A 24,749-nucleotide genomic window follows, 5' to 3' on the forward strand; every position below is an offset into this window, starting at 1 on the left:
CACCAACATCATAGACATTCCTGGTCACACTGCCCAGGAGGGTGGCAGTGCCTCCAAAGGGTACTTCGCGGTGGGAGGGGGATTTCATCTCCACATAGCTGCTCTCTGTGTGCTTGCAAGCCAGCCCTGGCGGGTCTCTAATGGTGGCGTATGGATTCTCACTATTCAGGGAGCAGGAGCTGTTGCTGCACATGGAGCCCTTGATGTAATCTGCAGCAGCCGCAAGACAAGGACATATTCAGCATCAAGAAAGATGAATCGATCGTCGGCGACTTATAACAGCATTATTAATACTGGACTCTGATATTAAAGTACTACAGTTTAGAACAGATATCAGAGTGTGGCCAGGTGAATGGCAATGAAACTCGTTGCCATTCCGAACAAGCTGGACTTTTTTTTTTCTGTCTCTGACAGGTGACTAATGGAGGAATGTAGTAATCAGAGTACAAAGGGGAAAGAGCGGAAGCCTCATCTCATCCATAACAGTCTCATCAGCCTGATAAGAGGCCTCATTAGAGGCCGCAGCAAAGCTCCTTCAGACCACTCTTTGCACCCTTGGGTCCCTCACATTCACCACCGACCGCACAGTGTGGGAGACGAAATGACGTATCAGGCACCGAGCCATAGAGAGCAATTACTGTTGGAATAAAACCTCAGCCCACCATGATCTAGTCCAAAGGGTTTTCACATAAATCACGGAGAATGTACGGATGTGGGATTTTGGGTCAGAGAAATAGCAGTCTCAGAGGGGAATATAACCCAAATGGGAAAATTGATACACGGACTGTTAAGCATAAAAGGATTTAGTAATTTTGCTACTGGTGAAGCTGAACAGAATACGCCTGCGCACACGCACACACGCACGCACGCACGCGAGCACACGCACAAACAGAGGAGCATGCTGCACCCACAAACAGCAAACAGTTGCTACGATTAATTATTTACCTTTTCTGGTGCCTCTTTGTATCTGTGACTCACCCTGTTGAACATCTGCAACAAATGTCACAACATGAAAGTCAGACGTCGCGTACGAATTCCCCCAGTGTCTGAAGGCTGACAGGTAATATCTCATTAAGGTGCGATGTGGTGTGGTTTCATTTTGCGGAGCGATGCGGTGAGGGCTTACTGAAGATTTCATCTGCTAGCTATCACATTCAGCCAGCCCTTGCAAGCTTACATCAGTAAGCTAACTGAAATGACATATTTTCCAAACATCACAGAGACTTAACTGGGTGCTAAGACCCCACTAAATGAGTGCTGGGTATTAGAATACAATTTAATTGACTCCTCTGTGATTGATTGGCTTAAAGGCAAACTGGGAATGTGCACGTTGAGATATCTGACTTTTAAATCAGGCATGACAAAGAATGAATCAGAGACATTTATGTGGTGTTTTAGTAATGAGTAATTGAGATGTAGTACAGTGTTTACAATCTCTTAATTTGCACACACCAAAAGACTGCAAACATGATATTTATATATAGATATTTAAAATACAATAAGACTTAACTTTATCTTCCTTCCATTTACGCAACTTGCCTGTGTCTCCTAAGTTAAAAAGTGCTTATTAATATGCGGTATTTGCCACCACTTACAATCCACTGATTGCGTTTAGCTACATTGTTAAACATTATCTCTACGGCAAGTCTGCAAAGGAAAGCTGACACATTACCATAAGCAAGTTTAACACAAATAACATCTTCGCAAACAATTACTGCATTGTGCCTTTTAACAAATGTTAATGTGCTACTTAGAAACACTCACACTTCATTTCCTACAATCCGTAGCCTGTGAGGGCAGCGTTTGACCCCGTGTAAGCCTTCATAGAAAAATGTGCCACTAGGGGCGGTGAAAGAGGACTAATGAGCTGATAGTGACCCCTATTCATCTTCCCACCACTTCCTCCGTCCCACCTGCATATCTTATCAAAATCAGAGCAAAGGTTACGTCTGGCCCGAGACCCCCGGTTCATCGTCATTCACGGCAGGATGTTGCCAATAAAAGGTGCGCGCTAATGAATCTCGTGCCTTTGCCCTTGAATTGGAAATGGTGCAAAGTCCAAATTCACGGCGTATGTGGCGCGACGTGATAAGAGAGGAGGGGAACTGACCTAGGTCGTTGAGGTTGCAGTAGGCCCTCCACTCTGAGCCATTTCTGCTTTTCAGGGTGCTTGACTTAAAAAAAGAAGAAAAAAAAACAGAGGAAGACAACAATATTCTGTTGTTTCTGCATTGTTACATGTCATTGGGGAAATTGCGTTTAGTGTGAACACACGTGGGGACCGGTCATACTTTGAGGGTCAGGGTGCCGTCGAGGTTGCTGGAAATGGTTGAGACGACGTTACACTGAGCCACGGTGTGGTAGCTGGGGTTGGAGAAGCACTGTCCGCTGCTGCTGCTGTTCTGGCTCTGATTGATCTCGGGAGCGCTGGTCCTCATCGCCACAGTACTGCCACACTCTGAGGATTTACAGGTCGAGAAGTTTTCAACATCCTATTTGTATGTGTTTGTATTGTTAGCCGTGTCTTGCGGTTTGTTCGTTCGTGGACTGCATTTTAAGTGCTGCAGTGCACGCATTTGTTTTGGCCCACAGTGAATCACAATGAGTCAAATCCCACCAAAGATTCACCCTACGTCTGAAGTTAACAGCCAAATGTCGGGTCAGTGTTAGAAAACAAATGTTAAATACTTAAAATTTTATCGTACGAAATCACAAAGACTGAAAGCTGATCATTTAACTATAATGAAAGGTCTACATTTAAGATCAAACAGTAACAGAGCTCAGTTCACCCTTGAGGCTTCTTATTAGTTCAGAGAAGCTCCTTCCATGCAGAGCTGAGTTCCATTAGACAAAACCCAGGTTAAAGCTGTGGTGCCTTTTATGTCCGCAAGTAGAATCAATTGTGTTGCAGTGGTTCATATTCTGACCCAACACTACAATGCAACTTGAAATAAAACAACCGTTCTAACATGAATATTATTTGACATCGCTTTGTTGCATAATGTAATTGGTGGACGGACATTTCCTAGTAAGCAAATCGTAAGGGCAGACGCCTTACCAGACAGAGAATAGTCAGTGTTGGTGATGTGCATTGCCTGTGTGTAGGACACACTGGGCTGGATCTCATGACCCTTGTCCCTCTGCCTCTGCCTGTACCACACGAACAGGCTAAGCATGGCCATGATGATGAGGAGGAGGAAGATGATGCCCATGACGGCCCCCGCGGACTGCCGCTCGGAGCCTCGCGCCGGACTGATCTTTGTGTACGGGTTCAGCTCCTCCATCATCAGAGCTGCTACATAAAACACACAACAAGTGGGTCGTTTGAGCGACGTGCACGCATCTGCGTCTGAGCGACAGACACGTCAAAAAAGCCTCTGCCACCTCGGCCACATCTCACCTTGGTCACACCGGATGCCTTTGTATCCGGGGCTGCAGTAGCACGTTCCAGTCACATAGTCGCACGTAGCATTGTTCAGGCACTCGCACAGCTGCTGGCAACCATATCCAAATGTGCCAGCAGGACACTCTGCATGACAGAGAAGCCCATTAGTACATCCATCAAAATTAAAGCACTTACAGAGTGGGAGCCAAAGTGTTTAGAGAACACACACACACACACACACACACACACATATATAACCCCACTCATCCTCCGTACAATTTTGCGGCCGAGCTAAAATGTGCCGGGCCTACTCAACTCTGCTCGCAGCTTGTCCCAATGAAGCCGGTTCGGCAGGCGCACTGGCCAGAGATGTGGTCACAGTCTGCGCCGTTTTGGCAGCGACAGACTTCAGAGCAGTCCCTGCCGTAGAACCCTGAAGGACAGCCTGGGGCACGGATGTATAAAATGTTGGGGTGGGAGGGGTGGGGAAAACACAAAGAGAAGGGATGACAACGTAATGCGTCAAGGTCATATAGCAATGGAACAGGAAAATCAATACCATTCAATGTCTCCGCTGCATACTCAATAAGGGGCAATGTGAATGAATGGAAATGATACATTTCCTGCTTCAGCAGAAAATCCAGTTATGCTTTTAACATAACCTAGAGGAAGAACTAAAGAACGAGGCAGCAGGAAACAACAAGAATCTATGTAGGGGGGAAAAAAAGCAATGATTTCCATGCACAGTAGCAAGGGCACGACACTACAAACAATCCTGAACAAACCCTCGGGGTGGTAGATAATGAAATTCAAATTAGCGGAGTGATGCTGATGATGTGCACTATCCCTGGGTAAATGGCTGGAATATATTAAAAGCATATAAATGAAGTGACCATTAGTCGTACTCTGATGTTGCCCTCTCTTAAAAAAACAGTAAATGAAAAGTTGATATCATCCAGTTACCCTGCAGTGTGGGAAAAAAAATGCATTGTGTCTCGCTGCTCATCTGCTGCAGTTCTAATTGACCGCCAGTAGATGACACTGTGTGTCTATTAACCGGGTGGGAGAAACTCACGCTGTGTGCAGTAGAGACCAGTCCAGCCGGGGCTGCACCTGCACTCCCCATCATAGGCACTGCACTGGGCTCCGTTGTGACAGTTACACGAGTTGAGACAATCAGGGCCCCAGTGCCCAGAGAGACAGGCTGCAGACGCCAGAAACACAGTCAAGCTCATGGTCACACACTCTCCCAGACACAGTCCATGCCGAGACATGCACACGCGAAGCACATGGTACATGTTTACGGAGATGTCCTGACATTCCCCACACATTTTTACAATATTTTTTTTTTGCAGTGCACTTTCTTTCAGTATGGGATCACCACCCTGCAATAAGTAGCCATAGGTGTCGGGTGAATATCAATGGAGGATCAGCTATGTGAGCTTTAGTTATTTTTAATCTAAGTAGTTAATGCAATTAGAAAAACACACATCAATTTCCCATGGCATGGCAGCTCAAAGTTCTGCTAATGATCTTTGGCCCGGAGTGCTGTAAATCAAAGAGCATAATGCATTACAACAATCATTTAAACAAGCTATGTGTTTTACATCAGCTGGAGCTGCGGGCAGTTCTCAGAATGTGTCGGGTCATGAAAATGATTAATGCGCGTGAAGGTAAGAGTGAAAGAGAAATTAGGAGTGGAGACAGACAATGAGCAGGCGGGTGGGGGGTGGGAGGGCGGATTTGGGGTATACTGGGGAAACACAGGATGAGGGAGAGCAGCCATACCCTGAGAGCAATCCTCGCCGATCCAGCCAGGGAAGCACTGGCAGGAGCCGTCAATGGGGTTGCAGGTGCCATTGTTGGTGCAGAGGCAGATCTCGGCACAAGCCCTCCCGTACCTGCCACTCGGACAGACTGCAAAACCAAAAAATTAATAGTAATAATAATAAAATAATATAACACATCACTTTACAAAACAACCCTGATCAGTTTATTAACACTTCCACTCAAAGACCTGTAAAATCCATTAACACGATGACATCCAACTTGGGCACATTACTGTGAGCACATTTATACAAACAAACTCATTCTGTTGAAGGTTGTGCAAACGTATTCCAGTAATGGATGATATTGTTCTATTTGAGTGGACATGAAGTGAAGTGATCTGTTTAGACAAAAGGAGGAGTCAATCACTGCCTCCTGTGGCACAACTGCCCCATTTCCACGAGCTACAGTCGAATGAGTGATGTGCCACCGAATTAAAATAGACCGTGTACACAGACCACTGAATACATTTTTTATGAAATTAATATTTCACTGCACCGCAGCACTCTTCAATAAAAGATATCTTCTCCGGTGAAACCTCCATTGTGTTTTCTTGTTGGACCATGGGACAAATTGAACCAAGGTGTATCTTACGATCAAGATCAGGGAGCTGCCGCGCCAGCAGATACATTAAAGGTCTCATATGAAGAGAATGGCCCTGCGTTAGAAATATCTGATAAGGTCGCTGGCTGTGAAAGAGATGGGTCTGACTCATTTTCATGTGGGGTGATTTTAATGATTACATTTCAACTGGCTTTCCCTTCTTCTTGAGAGCTCTTTCAAGCTCCTTCAAGCAGGTTGTCATTAAGCCATGAGGCTGGCTCCCCCATACCGCCGCTTCTGGGGATTCAAGCCTCAACTCACCAGGAGAGCTTCATTAGGCTGGGACTTTGTGTGCTGGACAGAGGACAAGTGAGGACACCAATGGGGCTCAACAAGAGGAGAACGTACATGTTGCCGGCCACCTTCGTCTCTCGTCGCCTAGTGCCTGCTCACCAGTAATTATAGTCCAGACAAATTAGAACCGGCTCTCATCTTTACTTTTCCCTCTTCCTTCAGCTCCGCTATTAAACTTTTATTTATAAGACATTGCTCAAAGCTATGAAAGAGAATTCAAAAAGTCCCCGCTGCCTTTCTGTAATTTATTAAAAAAAAAAAAAAAAAAATGGTCTGGGTAAAAATCGACAGTACTATGTAGGTGTCTTTTCTCAACGCACTTTTATGACGACAAGAAACCGCTGACAAGACAAACACAATCGCTTTGGTCACACACAGTCACAGACGTGAGGGGAATATTCAGGTCGACAGAGGAACAGTGAGGAGACAAAAAAGAAACACAACTGACACAGGAACACAAGCATTTTAGATGTAACTGACATTTTACCAACAATGTCTTTATGAGTTTCCTTTTTAGCTTTAATACATCTGACGCACACTCAACACGTCTGTCTATATTGTTACAGAACAGAAAACTAATTATATGGCCCTGTCATCACAGTAGATGTAATTAAGAAGATTAGATTCTTAGTCTTAATTGTTGACACGGATGTGTAAAAATTACTATTATGACTTCTAAAAGGGGAACGTCTTAATCAAACACGTCTCTGGTGCAAATGAGCATTGTTAAGGAAGACAAAATAGTTCTTGATGTTTCGCAACATTGCCAGTGGTGTTATAAGAAAAGAAGGCCGCATCGAAATTCTATTTAACAAAAGGTGCATGTTACCCCGATCAGCCACAACATTAAAACCACTGACAGGGGACGTAAATAACATTGACCATCATGTGATAATACAATGTTCTGTTGTAAATGACTGGACCTTTCATTTGTGTGGATGTTACTTAGACATGTACCACCCACCCCATAGCCATCCCCAGCAGGATGCAGACTGACACAGGCAGACACACAAAACCGGTTTAGCTAACAACTCAACAAAAAAAAAACCCTGATGTTGACCTGGCCTCCAAATTCACTATATCCAAAAACCAAGACGATTATCAGGCAGGTGGTTTTAATGTTGTGGTTGATCGGTATACGTTGTTTCTTTGCCTCCTCCATGCAGCTCTCTTGGCAGAATTAGGCGGTGGACAGCAACATCTACTTAATGTATTCTTTGTCTGAAAAAGGGGAGCCTCAGCAATTTTCAAGATTCTGTTGAAGGTTTATATTTTTTTGTGTGTGTCTGCGGTGCACTGATAATAGCCATTACTCAAACTTTCAAGTCTAAGATGCCAGTGGGAGAGGCAGCAGGTCATGCACTGATCTTATTAGAGCCAGTGAGCACAGCAAAAACCAAAAGAAAATGTGTCACCAAAAGGTTTCTTTGACATATAAATGCACCTAAATAATAACATATGGTAAATTTTATTCAGCTGTTTATAATCAGTGGTAATTCCTATCCATCTAACTACATACCAGGGTATTTTACACTAACTATTAACTATTATACTATTATTTTATACTCAAAATGGTCAGTCACTTTTTAAACATAAACTGTACCTAGTTTTTTTTTTTTTTTTGTTAGCAAAAACTAGAAAAGTTCATGGTGAATAAATCGAACTGTAAGTGAAACCATGAAAAGGTCAAAACAACACAGAAGGATACTTGCCTTGGTTGCAAAGAGAACCCGAGAAGCCGGACAGGCACTCACAGTGGCCCGTGACATGATGGCACGGCCCAGTGCTGTGCACACACTGTGGACACGACTGGCTGCAGCGGTGCCCGTAGAACCCCGGGGAGCAAACTGCCGGCAGACCGTGAAAGGAGAGGACAGAGAATCAGTCATCCGACGCTGAATGGAACAAGAGTGAGTATTGTGCACCTTTCGAGGCGTGCGCAACACCAAGGTCCTATACCATCTACGCAGCGCACAGAGGGAAAGCAGCCATTATTCATGCTATCAGTTACACCTGCCATAACATGTCAGAAAGTCAGCTGTGGAAAAAGGCTGAGTGTGATGAACACTTGGCAGTCTTAGGCCTACCTGCCAACGCAATATATCTGAGTCTACACGTGACAGACTGCCAAAACATGTACAGGAAATTATTCTTCCTGAAGGAAATATCCTTATCTGTAATTCCTCTGACAGTTTGACCTTTATTGCAGTCGAACTCAAATGCTGACAGTTACGTTGCATGTTAATTCATCTAACCTCTCGTTATGACACAGTACTCTCTGAGAAACCACAGTTACTTGCAGACCACAGGTCTTCAACAGGGGGTCAGCAACCCCTAGGGGGTCCACGGAGGTACTGCAGGCGGAGGTCGCAAAAATCTTTGACTGATTAGACATTTTTTATATAATTTTTCTTTTTAATTCCTTAACAAATTAAAAATTCTTTAAATGCACATTAACATGAATCCAACATATATTAGTATTGAAATAAAAAAACATTCAATATATTGAATAGCTTAATACTGAATGCAAAATAATAATAATAATAATAATAATAATAATAATAATAATATTTCTAAATAGCACCGAGCTAAATTTGAAATTTGAGTAGATAGGGGATCCCTACTTAATCTTCCCATCAGTCCGGGGGTCCTTGTTTCAGACTATACTTTCAGGTATTTTCAGGTAATTAACATTTACAAGTATATTTCCATCTGCAAACGACAGCTATGGCAAGAGCTCAGAAACTAGTTGTTGTAACCGTTCCTAACTCTCATCTCCTATATACTGTCCTCCAAGCTGACATGGACCGAAGACTGAGCTCAAGAGACCTTGTGAGATATTTTTTGATTGATCCTTAGTTTATGTTCATGTCATTACTTGAGTCATTAATAATTGTTGTAAGCATGTCTAAGTATGTGGAATGAAAAATGTGTGTTTTTCATAAAATAAAGAAAGAGTTTAAGCCGAGTCCTGCACATAGAAAACTGTGATTTGTGAAAATAGGTGTACAGGTTGTTTTTTGATCAACTACATAAGATATTTATCTTCCAGCCATTTGCTCCAGAGCCATTTGGTGTCACTTTTTGTGGCCCAATCCGCTACAGGCCTGTGATGTACAACACCGCTGCATCAAAGCAGTTCCCTCCTAAGTCATATAGACACCGAGAGTTTCCCTGTACAGCACCATCGCCAAGTCTCTAAGTCTCTAGAACATTAAGCTCTTAAGAATAAGGTTCTCTTCCTGTAAGATGAACAGAGATGAGAGGTGAGTCAGCTCTAACAAGAGCTCGGAATAAAAGATGAGGGCAGCGAGAAGGCCATGAAAAAGTTGGGCTCGCACTGATGCCTATTTGCAAACTCCTCACAAGAACCAAAGAGGTATAAAGAGCAAGAGCGGACGTGACAATCTGCTAGAGAGCCTCCAGACGGCTCAGTGCGTGGAAAGCTGGAAGAGCACAGCGCTGGAGATAAAGAAGGCAAAAAAGCCGCTCCGTGGAAAAAAAATATGAGGAAGAGCCGAAAAAGAGAGGAAGCGAGGCCGATGAGCAGATAAGAGTCCTCATCTTGAAGAACATCCAGTTTCAGGTACGCTGCCTCAGCTGATTGTTTTAGTTACTAACAGCTTGCTTCAGAAAGCCTTCGCAGTTTGGTGGAATATTAAGTATTCTGCCTTTCTGTCAGCAGCTTCCATTTAGCACGAAAAAGAGCCGGAGCAGATGAAGGGACCCGAGAAGGAGAGACAGGGGAAGGAAAGGAAAGAGAAGTGGAAAAGTGAAGAGCAAAGAAAAGCAAAGAGGAGCAACAGGGGCAAGAAAAAGACAGAAATGAAAGACAGCAAAAATGTGCGGCATGAGACACGGTGTAAATAGAGAGAAACGACTCTGATAAAAGAAGAGCAACAAGAGGAAGAATGACAGTAGCACATTTCTCCAGCAAAGCATCCTCCCTCTTGAACTCTATCCCCCTACCTACCCTATACCCACCTAGATATATATAATAGCGCATGACAAGAGCGATCCAGGGAGCAAAGAGAAATCAAGGCTGGTAGAATTAAAGCAGAAAAGACAAGCAGAGACAGTGAAGGGAGGGAGAAAGCAGAGAAGTCTGTCTTTATTGTAAGCACTGCCATTTCATCTGCAGCCAGAGATGGTAAAAGAGACGTAAAAGAGTTAAGAAAATTGTGAAAATCATTTCATGTCAAGTGTTGAAAGTTGCTCGATGATCTATAATATGTCAGAAAACACAAACTGTGCACGGCCTGTTGAGAGAACGTGAACCGAGGGACATGAAAAGGACTGTGCAACGGTTAGTTTACCAGCAATTCACACACAGACCATCAACCATAACAGGCTGTGGTTCATATTAATCATTTCAGCGCTCTAAAGTGAGTCTTTTCAATCTGTGCAATGCTCCTGGTTTCCAGTCTAATATATCAATTGTCGGGGAATTGAAAAGAAAGCTTTCGGGAAGCTTCAGTTATAGCTTGACACCCATGCAACGATAGGTTTGCCCAGAGTGATTTGATTATATTTAAAGCAGCAGGTGCTCCGGAGGAGCATGTAATCCTTCAATTAAAATTTCAGCGGGTGAAAACGGCAAAACTGCACTTACGGGGTTTTTACCCGACGAGTAAATTATCTGTGTAAATATTGAATTTGGAGGAGTAATCATTTCCTCTCTCACTAAACCACACACACACAGCTTCCTTAAGTCTCTCACTTACGTTCCCCCCCACACAAACGGATGTTTACAGGTTTGTGACTGTGAATTTCACTCCCAATCAGTGAGCTCATCACTTTGAGAGCGGCTTCAGACGGGCCCTAGTTAGAAAGCAGGGTTCGCACTCCCAGCGAGCGTGCCCTCTGATGAGCCCTATAGGCAAGGGCTGTGTGTCTCCAACTGCGGGTTGCTTGTTGAGGACGGTGTGGAGGGGCGAGGAGTGTGTGTGTGTGTGTGTGTGTGTGTGTGTGTGTGTGTGTGTGTGTGTGTTTATGTGCGCGTGTGTGTCCGCGGGTATGCCGCTGGGGTAACGACACTGTGATTAAGTGATAGCTGTGATGAAGGGTTGACACTCAAGCTGTTATGACCGACAGCTAAGTGATTCTCCTCCGCTGGCTCGCACTTTTCTACGATTCTTCAAAGATCAAAGCAAGGTCAGCGCTGCGACGGAGTTTTTGTTACCGTGTCGCGCATCTCAAAGGTTAGAGCGGGGTTCGGGGGAGGGACGGAGGCTCACTTCTTTTGCAGGAGGTCCCTCTGTATCCAGGTGCACACACACATGTGCCGTCCTCGGGAGCGCAGGATCCTCCGTTCTGACAGGAACAGCTGAACGAACAGTTGGGTCCCCAGAAGCCTTGTGGGCACACATTATCACAGTGGATTCCTGCAGGAACATTACCATAACGAATATTCAGTGAACGAACATGAAGGAAGCAAAATACTGGTATCTGAAACATTCCCAACAGCATGCCATCTGTAAAAAAAAAAAATAGGTCATTACAGGACAGTGTTCGCAACGCCTGATCATAACGATAATAATAATACGTGGATCCTCGATTGATTCTGAATAAAGAAGCTGCACTTTGGATGTGTTTCTTTTTTTCTTTCTTCCCCTTTTTTTTTTTTTAGTTCAGCCCGTCTTTCTCACTCTGTTTCTCCTTTCCAATGTATTTTATTTTTGATCTGAGCGGGGCTCCCTGCCAGTGCACTGTGTTGATTAACAGGGTTGGGTCTCCGGAGAGGCCAAGCTTGTCTCCCATTCTCTTTCAGCGGAGCCACGGCGGCGAACAGAGCTGAAGGGAAGTACTCGAGCTACAAGAGCACAGTCTGGAAGTGTCATGGCGTGTTTTGTGCAACTCCAGCCAACAAACGCAAAACACAGCATCCACACAGGGCTCTCACTGCGCCCGTGAATGCATTAGCGCGTCGGTCTGAGCCGTGCGTTTTATCTCAGCCGTACCCACGCTTTGAAGAAAAGTGGGATAAAAGCGGAACAGTCACATGTGCTGCGCTACATACACGCAGGTCTGTGAAATGGAATACACTGCATATCACCGCGGTTGCACATGCACACACACATGGAGGCACGCGCTCACGCGTACGCATGCATGCATGCACGGCCCCGCAACCTTTCAAGCACCAGCCCATAGTTGGAAGCCTCATTTGAAATTTCCTTTGAATGAGAATATCTGAGAATAGTGTGGCCATTAAAGCTGCATTAGGGCTGTACCTTTGAATTAAACCTGGGCTAAACTCTGGGGACCAATGTCATACAGTAACCTGCAGCACCTTAGGGGCTGGCACGGCGCAGTAAAGGAAAGGAAATGTTAGTGCTGATGAGGGGTGGAGCATGGGAGCAGTGATTTAGTCAGGAGCCAAGCCACTGGCTTCAAAAGGAGGGCAGGGCTTGTGCAAGTATGTTTGAGGTTCTGCTAGGCCAGGCAGAAAAAAAAAAAAAAAAAAACAGTGGCTGCCTTTACTGTCAGAAAATGAATGCGGACAGAGCATCACATTTTTCAGCCTAATGGTGACAAACAGAGGGGCTTTGGATGGCTGGTGTGGGAGAAGAAGAAAGACTGAGAGAAGCCAGAACTGAAGTCTCTTCAAAGGAGGCTTTTCGCTGAGAAGTGCCAGAGGTCCCACCATCTAATTTGTAGAGAGCGCGCGGAGCAAAGCAAACCTCTCTCCCCCTTTTTGACTCTCTCTCTCTCTCTCTGTCTCCCAGTGCATGTAAACACACACTCGCATTACCTGCTCTGTGACATGGACCGGCATCTCTTCAGAAATAAAAGGCGAGGTCCTATTTAACAGAGGCTACCATGAAGCACATGCATCAAGTGTCGAGTCAGAGCCCTCTTTTAAATCTTTGTTGGCTGATGTCAGGCTTACGACAGTTCGGCAACAACCGCGCGGGCCACAGACAGCTTAGCCACTTACAGTGTACACTCGTGGAGTCAAGCTTCTCGACAATGTGCGCGAGCCTCACAATAAAACCAACAGCAAGTTGACAGCAAAGTAGAATGCTGTTGCAAATCTGGATGCAGCACACTCGGCGATATGACAGCAAAAAAAATAGCTCCGGAGTTTCTGTAAATAGACATTTTATTCCGTCCTGACTTAGTCCTGTGACGGATCCCACATAGTCTGCTCTCCAGGTGCCCCTTCCCTCAGAACGGCTACTGTCAAGCCTCTCCGATTCAAGTATGTATGTATGTGTGTTTGTTAGACCCACTGGGCCGCACGGTGCCCCCAGCCCTGCACCCTGGTGACTCAATTAAGGCAGACAGATGGTCCCGACCTGCACAGGATTCAGAGCATGAGAGGCCCGTTTTGCCAGCTTCGTTTTTGCAGCTAATAAAACCCACATTGTTTCCCAGAATAAATGCCCTAAGCTCAGGAGGCTGAATGGAGTGGGCTGCTGAGAGCTCATAGGCTTGACCTTTCCTGCTGAATCTTTTTCCTCCCTGACTGCACCTCTCTATCCAAGCTCAGAGACCAGGTCCTCAGCTAGCCCCGAGTATTTGACATTCAGATGCGATGCTTCGTTTTTGAGCATAATGACTCTCACCCTCGCTGTGCCATTCACGCTCTCCTACCTGAAGTGTTTTTGCCCTTAGACAAATGGTATAAATGACAAGAATCAGAAAGGCGACATACGTTCGTGTTGACAAAAATAAATAAGAAGATAAAAATAAAAGTATTAGAGGCTGTGTCTAAAAATCAAGAGAACATTCGACGCTTATCTGATGAGTCAGCCCAGCCTTTACGTTTAACCAATAACAGATGCAATGGAAGCACGAATGCATACCAGCATCCAGTGCGTCAGCCAAGAGAATTCATTCAGAGCTCAGTCCTCAACATCTCTCCTTCAGCTACGCCACCAGCTCAGGCAAAACAAATTGCGCATTTAATTAGCGAAACACTGCTTAGACACTCTGTAAACATACTGTACGCAAACCATGAATGCCCCAGCATGTTTTTTTTTTTTTTTTTTGCTAATTTGCCATGTCTGGCTGGCATCTCATGTCTTTGATTTTCAGGCGGTGAAGATAACTAATGAACACTGTTAATGTTTCAGAAGCTTATTCCGCTTTTAATGTCTGCTCTGATATTTGACTAGGCCGCACCAACCTGTCCAGCCGGGATAGCAGCGACAGTAGCCACTCACTGGGTCACAGCCATCGGCGTGGCTGCAGTCACAGCGCTCACGACACTCCAGCCCATACGTGCCATCCTGACAACGATAAAAAGTCGTCGTTACACGCCTTTAAAACGCTACGTATGGACACAATGAGCCACAACAGGCTGACCCAAAAGCTCCAAGACAGGTAGAAACTTTCCAGCACCGTCTCTTTTGAAAGACAGACTTACAGGGCAGGACTCGTGACAGTGCTCCCCCCTCCAGCCCGGAGAACAGGTACAGGTGCCGTCTACGGGGTCACACGCAGCTCCGTTGCTACATAAGCACGTCAGATTACAGCCGAGACCCCAGGAACCACTGGAACATAGGATGGAGCAGTCCACACCCTGCCAGCCTTGGGTAGGAGAGAGCAGAAATACATCAAACTGTACTGTAGGGAAAGATTTATGGACACTTACTATTTTATATCACTGTAACAATTTTACACAATTGACCAAAGGAGATAATGCTCATTTACGATGGTTTCCAACCTCTCATGGGAACCTTCAAAATAAATCTGAATTTAGGGGACACGGCGACAGGGATAAGAATAGATAAAATGATTTCTGTTTGTAGCCATGGCAGCGTCCCCGCTCTCGCTGGACAGTTGTTACCACAGCGTGAACCTAGACTGAAATAGCTCAATAGTTACTGGATTTATATGAAGTTCATTCTACATGCACTTTTTTTTCTAGTGCAGTTCACATTGTTAGTGTTTAGTTTTCAAATAACTATCAGATAGACAAGCACAGACTCTTCACTTTTCTTTAGTACTTTACCGGGTCGAAGTTGCAATTTGTCAACAGAAATACAGACCTGACTGATAGAAACTTTTGAAGAGAGATCTTTGCTTGGACGGGATATTTGATATATTGACAATTCCCCTAGAGCCACAGAACGTTTGGAGGTGAAATCAAATCCAAAAACGTTTGGCTGGTTGGTGCACACGTTCACGCTCTCCACGCGATGATTTGTTAAAGCTCTTTAAATTACTTCAACTTTGCCTAATTCTTTGGCTATGAAGAAATTCCTTTAACACTTAACACTGACATCATCCTCAGCTCTAGATGTAAAATGTATGTGTTGGCATAAATCTTCACCTCAAGACCCAAAATAATTTTGTAATATGATAAAAAAAAAAAAAATGAAAGTACAATATGAAAAGGAGTAGTCTAAGGGAGGCAAAAGTAAAAGTAAGAGATTAGGACAACAATCACACATTTATAGTTGTTAACTCTAATTGAACAGAAATGACCCTCAAGAAAGTAATTTGTTAAGCTAAGAGCATGTGGTGTACCATTAATTAAAGTGAAAAACAGACATAGAATTAATGGAGGGGGAAGCAGGGAAAACAATCAACAGCACACAATGCAGGAGGGTTTAGTAAAGCCTATACAGTATGTATACCCAGGGAAGTGTTAAATAAATGACTATCTCAGCTTGTCTTATGTGCAGAAACGTTCATCCATGTCACAATGTGATGTATCCTACGGTTGACGGTGCAGTCACCGTAGGAGGACTGGCTGCAACTCAGTTATTCTGTACCTTCCCTGCAGATGCAGGAGCCGTCGACGGGAGAGCAGGACGCGTGATTATGGCAGGAGCAGGTGGACATGCAGCTCGGTCCGAACAGCCCGGGAGGACACACCGTAGTGCAGTCCTCGCCCTGTGGTAGAAATAACGCAAAGTCATGAGGCAAAGAATAAGCATGGCAATAAATGATGAATCGGGCGGACTTGAAAACGGAAGTAACACAGTCTAAACAGATGCAGACAGACAGACAGGTTCAGTGGCCCCCTTCATATAGCTTATTGTTTACTTAGACAAGCGGCGGTGTATCTGAAAAGGATAGAGAAAAGGAGCGGAGAAGCTGTAAAACTGAACGGATATATGATATCCACTGAAGTTCAAGAAGAGAACTACACTTGATCAACCCATGCTGTTGCCTCCAAATGTCCAATTATGCACTCTATATATTCTGACAGCCACACTTGGCTCTTTGGAGCCCCGCTTCACCCCATCTCTCAACTTCTCTCTACAGCTCTTTCTCTCTGCCCTTAGAGAGAGTCTCTTTCTCGTTCAGCAGAGAGACTGGCAGGACTCCAAAGGCCAGGAAGTCAGACTCCCCCGTCCAGCCAGGCTAAGACTGAATCGGCCCTTCTGTCTAGCCATCTTCGCCCATGCATTTCTCTTCTCAACTAACTTATGTTAGCTACGTTAAGAGATGGTCCGTGTCTTGTGAAATGACTGGTGGAAGATGTATGTACTGCAAGTCTCGCACCGTGGACACTGTTTGCAATGCTCTTCTTTCATTTACGAATTGATTTATGGGTGTTTACTCGCAATGGACGTTGGAGATAATGTCATTGTCTGGAACTGGAAGCCGCGTTAAATCAACGCAATGTATATGGCGTGATGCTGGTGTGTTCAGATCAGGCTGAGTTATGGCTCAGAAAAAGGAGCGTGATTTTTTTGAAGTGTTAGAACTCCTTTGTTGCCTCTTACTCTGTAAGTAACACTTCATTCATATTAGAACACAGCAGAATGTCTCTCAGTTTTAAAACCTCTGGTGAACTACAAAGCAGTTTTGTAGACGTGAGTCAGATGGATCACCACGAGTGACTAAATTCCAGGATGGAGCAGCTTAGTTTCCCAAAAATTTTGTTCTGTTTTAATCCCTTTGTTTTGGCTCCTGACTCCCACACACACACAGTGGAGACGGTGTTTTGAGGATTTTGTCCTTGTCCACCAATTAAGGGCAGCTGCTGATCCTACCTCCACAAAAGAAGTCCGGGTAGGGCCTGAAGCATATTGTGAAGCTCATAGGGAAAACGTGATGTGCGACATTGGGTCAATAGGACAAGTTAGCAGTGGAAAGAATGACACACAATGAGCATGTAAAGCTAAAAAGTAGGCAGCAGGAGAAGCTGCAACCCCATAGGGATCCTTCACTTCTGCCGACTCTCACTCTGGTATTAATGGCAACAACAACAACAGGAGATGGGCAGAAATGTTGACACAGCCTTTACGATTGTATTAGAGTGAACTACCTGGTGAAGGATATGGAGTCCTCCTTCTACTACGTCCTCTGTAGCCTGTTGTCATTAGAGTTTCTCTGCTTTAAAGGCTGAGCACAGCTCACCACCACCAAGTCTCGTACCTCCCTCAGCTGGTGATCACAGCCAGTCTATATGAGTTCCCACACCCTCTCTTTCAAACTCCGGCTTGAGTGACAGGTGACACCATGATTTAGAGTTCCAATTAGAGGCCCGTAGGAGTCCTGAGTGGCTCTTGCTTCGCTCACCAGAGCGCTGAGGGACTGCTGCCTGCTCACTGCTCTCATTATCATTTTGAACTCAGTTTAAACAGGAGAAGGCAGGGGAAGATGTGCCAGTGGACGCCAGGGGCAGAACACACATCTTAAAACATTTCTCCTCCCCGTGCACCACATAAAAGCATGTGTCTGTGAATGAAATTTTTATCAATCGGTTGCAATAACCTTTGTTCTGCAGAAAATGGCAGCTTCAAGACTGCTAACAATAGCAGTTCACTTGCAGTGGTTAAGTGCGGAGCGAAGTCGGTCCAGCCAAGAGGTTGGACAGATGGGAACGAGGAGGGGGAGTTTTAGTCCCCCGTCAGAGCACAGGCAATTTACTGATGACTGGACTCGTGGATGAAATGTTATGCAGTCACAAATGGCCGCATGGATTTTGTTGCATCCATGGCTGCATCGAATTCCACTTGGTTTCACTCATGGCGCGGACGCCAGTGGTTGGTCTGCTCTCAAGTGGGGAAAGGCAGCTCTCTCATTAGCAGACTGATTCATATTCCTTCTGAGCTGGGAAGGATAGAAGTCTTATGTGGAGAATCATTATTAATACACGGGCTGTCAGTCCATTGCACAAGAGCAGCAGGACCTTACATAACTACGCAGTCGATGGAGGCAGCAACCGGACCAGAGCCGCTGAGAGGCAGCCAGGTCGTCCTTGGCCAAGGCACTAAATTCATACCTATTAGCAGCTTAATGTAATTGGAGTGCATTTTTTTTTCCCAGAAAGACACTAGCTGACACAACATTGATCAAGCTGGTACCCATTGAGACTGGATGCAAATGGCACCACTAATTACCAATCAGTCTCACTCCTTAACAGTTCATCTAACTGCTGGATGAGTGACTGCAGTTTAAAATTCATGCAGCACGACAGAAAATGAACCTCTGAACCTTCTGATGAGACGAGAAGGCCCTGAGAGATAGGAAAATGATTTGTTTTCGCCACCTACAAACGCAGAATAGGATCCATTTGTAATGCACTCATATTCCAGACAGAGAAATAGAATCTGCAGAAACTACTAGGCTGTGGGGAGAAATGTCACCGAATGTACATGCTGACGATTGCGAGGGACAAAGCCTGAACGGGTAACATGTAATCACTTTGTCCCAGTCAAAAAGAGCATGTCCAATTACCAGAGCTAAATCAAGCATGCAGGTGCTCAGTCTGCTCCAACACTTTGCTTGGTTTGCCCCCCGATGGGACTCCAGAACAAAGATACAGTGGGGAGGCTTAGGCTTATCAGCCGTCTCCGGGGGAAGTGACTTCGGTTGCAATCATAGCCTCAACACCCTCATCGAACAATTTTTAAAAGCTCCACTTGATAATAATTAGGTGCTATGCATGTGACAAACTTGCAGGTAGCAGCTACACCACTCTGCCTCTCTTACAAAGTGTCTGCGTTGTTTGCACAGCAGCTGCTTTGTTAAAAGTACAAAAAAAAAAAAACTTCCATCAATGCTCACCCCCTCCTGCCACACACACAAACACACCAATCCTCCATATGAGGTGTGTCTGTTCCCATCTGACTGCCTCCTTTCCTATCCAGCTCCTGCCCTCTAGGTCTGTATAATGGATCTGGCAGCCCTTCCCAGCAGCCGCCAAAGAGAACAGGTGGAGCAAATTAAGACACAGTCTGCGGCCGCGCTTGGTAGCTCAATTCACCACAGTGGCCCGCTGTAAGACACAGGCAATTTCCACTGAAATGTAATGTTGGCAGAAATGTACCCTCTCAGTCTCTGTTGCTCTGTAGCTTCAGATTGCAAAACAAGAAATACAATGGGAAAACTGATTGAAGTCACCCAACTAATTTGACAGTTGTAAAATAGGACAATATGGCTGCACAAAGGAAAGAACCATATATAGGTCAAACATTCAATTTTCTCCCAATTAGTCCCGGAACACAGATCCAATCGTGCTCTGTACGTTTCTCTCTAAGGCTACCAGTCAAGACACATCAAGTTTGTGAAATACACGCGATGGATTATTAATGCCTCCGCGGAGTTACAAGAGGATATGTCATTTAGAAGGGACTTCTTGAGGCGCAGCAGAAGAGCACATCCATAATTTGACAATAATAAAATGTCTCACCTTGTTCTCGGCTGCCTGTGTACAAAAAGCTCCTAAAGTGAAACTGGGCCCGCTTCCAAAACATTACAACACAAACATTTTAGAGCCGCAAATAGCTGGGAGTATAAATCAAGCTGCAACCTTTGCGACTCACACAGCAGAAGGATGATGTATATTTCACAGTATGAGTACGAGATACTATAGAGAGATACCATTGATAAATACGACTAGCTAGAACTACGGAGTTGTAAGTAAGATTATAAAGCTTGATGAGTATTGTACGAGAAATTATTGGAACCAGTAACATGATAATAAGTCGAGTGCATGTTCAATCATTGACCACTTGATCACTGACATTATTTTAATGTATTTACATGCATTTTTTTCTTGTTTTACACGTTTCTGCTCATTTAAATTGTGTTTGTTGTAGCACATTTGGCTCTTTGAACACTGGGAGAAAAGATTTAGAACTCATGAGACCAAATAAAGGCCAGGTAATGATAGTAGGGTCCACTGATCTGTGAGGGTACAAGAAACTCACCATGAACCCAGGGGCACATACGCAGGCTCCTGTGACAGGATGACAGTCAGCTCCATTGGCACAGCTGCAGGACAGCATGCACCCCTCTCCGTAGAAACCAGGCGGGCAGGTCTCATTACAGTAAAGCCCTGTCCATCCCGCAGAGCAGGTGCATTCACCAGAAAGAGGATGGCAGCTACAACATAATGAGAAAGAAATATGGGACAACAACAGGAAGAAAAAGAGCGAGGTGAAGTTTCTGCTCCGAAACTATAAACACTTCATTTCTGAGCAAGATCAAAGTGTGAAGTGTGCGCCAACAGCAATTCATCCATCTACGTGTCTACGCGCTTGTTTCAGATAGATGAGGTGTCCCTTTTCTCCTTCGCTCTGTAATGACTTCTATGGCCGATTCCCAACTCCTGCCGGAATCAGAGCATTAACATTGCATTAACTATGAATGCTGCTGAGAAATTATGAATGAAGCAAAGGTCGCGATTAAAAGCTAACTGGATGACATGGCTAAGGGGTGTCCAGACTTCAGAATGAGCGCAGGCTTCGAGCTAAGATGAGACCAAATTAAGCTGCAGAGGTCTCCGTTCATATGGAGCTGCAGGGGGCTTGGCTTGAGGGTTTGGCCAGGAGGAGGCTGTGTGTGGCCTTGTGCTGATGTCTCACTTACCTCACGGTGTTGGTGGTATTACAGGGGCAGTACTTGTCACAGATGAGGCCGTACAGGCCTGGGGGACAGAATCTCTCTTGGCAATTAGGGCCTTTAAACCCTGTTTCACATAGGCAGGCTCCATTGATATGGTGACACTTGGCGCCATTCTGACACTCGCACCTCTGGTTACACTGCGGACCATAGGTGCCCACAGGACAGTCCTCCTGACATCTGGAGGGAAATTACAGAGCAAAGACAGTGTCTTTTAGCTGGAAAAAATGTGGAAAGAAAATGGACTAGTAACGAGAGATTCAGGCGTTAGGACAGGTTAAAGGAGCTCTGTACAGACGAAACTAATATATACAGTAGCTCGGAGCAGTAGCTCTAGCTGCTCTAGCAGCTCTAGCAGTTAGTATTGACAAATGATGAATAAGCAACAGATAATGTCAACAAGTTTGTTTTATGTCAAAAATGGAGCATATTTGGATTTTAAACTAGACAAAACAACACATTTGTGTTGTACTGTTTTTTATGGTAATATTTCCTCTGATCACTAGACTTTTTTTGTATCGTTTTTTATTTAATTTGTGATATAGAGTCAGTAAGTGTCTCAATAACTCGTACTCATGCAACCACTGCCAAGTCTCATCATTTTGTTTTAATAACACTCTATCATGTAGCTTTAACCAGATAAAAAACAATATATATGCATATATACGTTAATTAGTTCGCTACAGTGCTCTTCTTCATCTGTATATGCACCACACTCCATTGAAGGACACTATTTCTATTGTGCATTTTTGTAACATGTGAAAGGTGAAAATAACATATGTAACACAACAGCAACTAATACTATCAGCAGTGTTTTCAATACAATACAAGGAAAACATGGTCTAATTCTGACAGCAGCAGTAATAGTAGGGATCCAAGGGGACATGCAGAGGCTGGACACATCTTAATCCTCATCAACTGCAGAAATTAAAAGAGTCTCCCTACATGAAGCACCACAGCAGATCAGAAAACGTTTTATTTTTTTTTCCACACTTAAATATACCGAGTTAACTATACAATCCTGCTGGGGCATCGGTCTCAGGAGCCCAACAAAGCTATTACAAATAGCTCAATTACTTTATAAAATGGTCCAGTTTTGTTTCATGTTTAAATTACCCCGGCTTTAGTTTTATCAGGGGACGATGGTGTTATTATACTAGACAGAAGAGAGTGGGGGCTTACACAATCTCAGATTATTCCTAGCAGGTTAATTCACCTGCCACTGACAAAATGAATGAGGGCAATTTTGCAAAATAATAAAGGAAAGTAAAGGTCTTGTAAAGGAAGTGTTTCTATCCAAGAGACAATTGCTTTAGCTGAACTAATAAACCTGAGCTGCTCTGGGCTGCTCTGGCGGGCACAGGGAACTAAAAAGATCTGTGGATTTCAATGAGGCCTTAATATAAGACCATTACTTATAATTAATGAGCAGAATCCAAACAGCACGTAGCCCATGGTTAGATCAATGGACAGGCTGGGAGTGGATGAGGATGAAGGCTGAAGACATGAAACCTCGCTGGCCAGCGAGAAGTACAAGATTAATTAAACACAAACTGCCCTATTAAATGCTTCCAGTCCACCTTCAAATGGACTAATGGGTATTTATAAATGTGTATTTCTCTTGAGCGTGAGATTATTCCAGCATTTCCTTTATCTTTTAAAAGAACGGCCAGGTTCGTGAGTCATTTAGAAGTCAACAAAGAGAATAGGTCATCGTGTGATTGTTTAACATCTGTGTGAATCCATCTTTTTTTCATTAAATACTAATATCAATAAATCACGCCACTGTCCGAGCTACTTTTAAAGTAGGAATATAAAAGTTTACACACAGTGCCTCACAAAGGGCTTTTGAGCATAATAATCGAGGGGCCCGGCTGCCAGAGGTGTCAGCTGCGTACCTGCGTCCACTGAAGCCAGCTGCGCACTGGCACTGTCCCGTGATGTGGTCGCAGAGTCCGCCGTTACGACAGGAGCAGTCTTTGCTGCAGTTGATGCCGTACTTGCCAAGAGGACAGGGCTGGGCACAAACTGAACCCTTTGAAAAAGAGCCAACAAAGCTCCATATCAGGCACATCGCTCACAACGGAGGCGGCATCAGGACCCGAGACTAAACACACACACACTTTATTGATGTACGGAGCGCTCAGACATACCGTTACTGATTTCTTATCTTCTTGAAGCATGTTTCTATTAGGAATGTATGCGCACGTATTAATTCTCTTAACCTACACTGAGGAGTACATAAAAAAACAACACAGTTCTTCTTTTGTTCATGTGTAATCTTTAGAAAGCTCAAATTAATGGAACATTTCTTCTCACATGGAAAGTTTAAAGCGGTCTACCTCCCCACTAGGAACTATTTTTCTTCTTGCGAGGAGCACAGAGTTCCTTGTCCTCATTTATAACTGAACACGTATTGATCCTAAGGCCCACATTCTCGACATGTCAGTCTTTGCTGTAATACTACATTAGAGACATAAACATTTTTTTTTTAAACTTTTTTTTCCCCCAAAAAACACCGGTGAAGTTAAACAATTTTCTCCTACCGTCCACCCGGCAGGGCAGGAACAATCTCCAGTGATGTGGTGGCACGTCCCTCCGTTCTGACAGGGGCAGCGTTGCTCACACTGAGGCCCGTGGCTACCGGAGGGGCAGCGCTCTCCGCAGCTGTCACCACACAAGTCAAGAGTCAAATCTCTCAGGCTCGTAACCTGTGTTTGCCTCAAGTTCTTAAAAATCAGCCAAAAAAAAAACAAAAAAACAAAAAAAAAAAAACACGTATCGACATTTTTCCTTTCACAAGACGTGCTGAAGGAGTAAACACGTGGCTGGTACTCACAAAGCCCCTGTGTACCCCGGTGCGCAGATGCACTCTCCTGTCTCGTGGTTGCAGGTGGCACCATTGAGACACTGGCAGGGTAACTGGCACGCCTTGCCATAATAACCGTGCTCACAGGGCTCCTCACAGCGCCATCCCTGGTACCCATCAGTGCAGACACAGGCGCCTGTGATGGGGTTACACTTTGCCCCATTCTGGCACTGGCACCGATTACTGCAGTGAGGTCCCCAGAAGTCACTCTCACAGCCTGCAGACAGAGAGAGGCGGAATCAAGCAGGCAAGAGTAACAAAACTTTACCTTTAAAAAAACACTGGAAATTATAACTGCCACATCAAAGCACATAAACTAATAAAATTAATAGTCCACCATTAATAAATCCCTTCAATCCTCCTACTACCCTTTCTACTGACGCTTCACTGACGCTCATATAACCACAGTTTGCATATATCCTTCTGTCCTTAGGTCAATACTCATTGTGTGCACTGGAGCACGGTCTGTTTTAATTTCACTTTACTCATTGCAATACTTTGAATTTGATAATTTCAACCCTACAGTGCAGGGCATACTTTTGTGACATTTTCAAAATCAGCGAAATCAAGGTCAGCAAAATTACAATATATGGTTCTTTGCCTATAAGTGGAAACGGTGGTATTATCACATTAGACAACATCACCATCATGCAGGGGTCGACCTTTAGGCCACATTCGACCTGAGAATGTTTTCCCTGATCTGGATCCCGGCCCCGTATAGGGTTAAATTATGTATATCTGCACATTTGTAGCTCACTGCCTGTCTATGTTACTCACTTACTTAAAACGTAATTGTTGTATAAAATGTTTATTATCTAAAGGATACATGTGTGACATTCAGCTTACTATCAACTAATCACGTGAAAAGAACGACACCAGTGATAAACTGAAGCTGAAGTTAGCCTTAGGTCCTATCAGTGCTGCCACACAGATGCACTTTGTAAAATGTTTCTCTAA

At 44.4% G+C, this 24,749-nt stretch overlaps 1 protein-coding gene across 7 annotated transcripts in view; it reads right to left on the reverse strand.

The window, feature by feature from the left end:
* Positions 1-24,749, reverse strand: part of megf11 (multiple EGF-like-domains 11) — a 71,532-nt gene that overhangs the window by 2,091 nt on the left and 44,692 nt on the right. For 2 of the 7 annotated variants that reach the window (XM_047597525.1, XM_047597522.1), the window contains 19 exons: positions 23,763-24,009; positions 23,470-23,590; positions 22,822-22,958; positions 20,891-21,103; positions 20,230-20,404; positions 15,835-15,955; positions 14,481-14,644; positions 14,241-14,343; positions 11,347-11,493; positions 7,822-7,956; positions 5,174-5,302; positions 4,461-4,589; positions 3,702-3,830; positions 3,401-3,529; positions 3,059-3,292; positions 2,292-2,458; positions 2,111-2,174; positions 946-990; positions 4-210 (listed from right to left, as the gene is read on the reverse strand). In XM_047597525.1, coding sequence (XP_047453481.1) covers positions 4-210; positions 946-990; positions 2,111-2,174; positions 2,292-2,458; positions 3,059-3,292; positions 3,401-3,529; positions 3,702-3,830; positions 4,461-4,589; positions 5,174-5,302; positions 7,822-7,956; positions 11,347-11,493; positions 14,241-14,343; positions 14,481-14,644; positions 15,835-15,955; positions 20,230-20,404; positions 20,891-21,103; positions 22,822-22,958; positions 23,470-23,590; positions 23,763-24,009 — 2,796 coding nt within the window. Of the gene's footprint in view, positions 1-3; positions 211-945; positions 991-2,110; positions 2,175-2,291; positions 2,459-3,058; positions 3,296-3,400; positions 3,530-3,701; positions 3,831-4,460; positions 4,590-5,173; positions 5,303-7,821; positions 7,957-11,346; positions 11,494-14,240; positions 14,344-14,480; positions 14,645-15,834; positions 15,956-20,229; positions 20,405-20,890; positions 21,104-22,821; positions 22,959-23,469; positions 23,591-23,762; positions 24,010-24,749 lie in introns of all 7 variants that reach the window. The other 5 variants (XM_047597524.1, XM_047597521.1, XM_047597527.1 and 2 more) reach the window with 3 other exon arrangements.

The sequence above is a fragment of the Mugil cephalus genome, chromosome 10 (assembly GCF_022458985.1).
Source record: "Mugil cephalus isolate CIBA_MC_2020 chromosome 10, CIBA_Mcephalus_1.1, whole genome shotgun sequence".
NCBI classification, from domain to species: domain Eukaryota; kingdom Metazoa; phylum Chordata; class Actinopteri; order Mugiliformes; family Mugilidae; genus Mugil; species Mugil cephalus.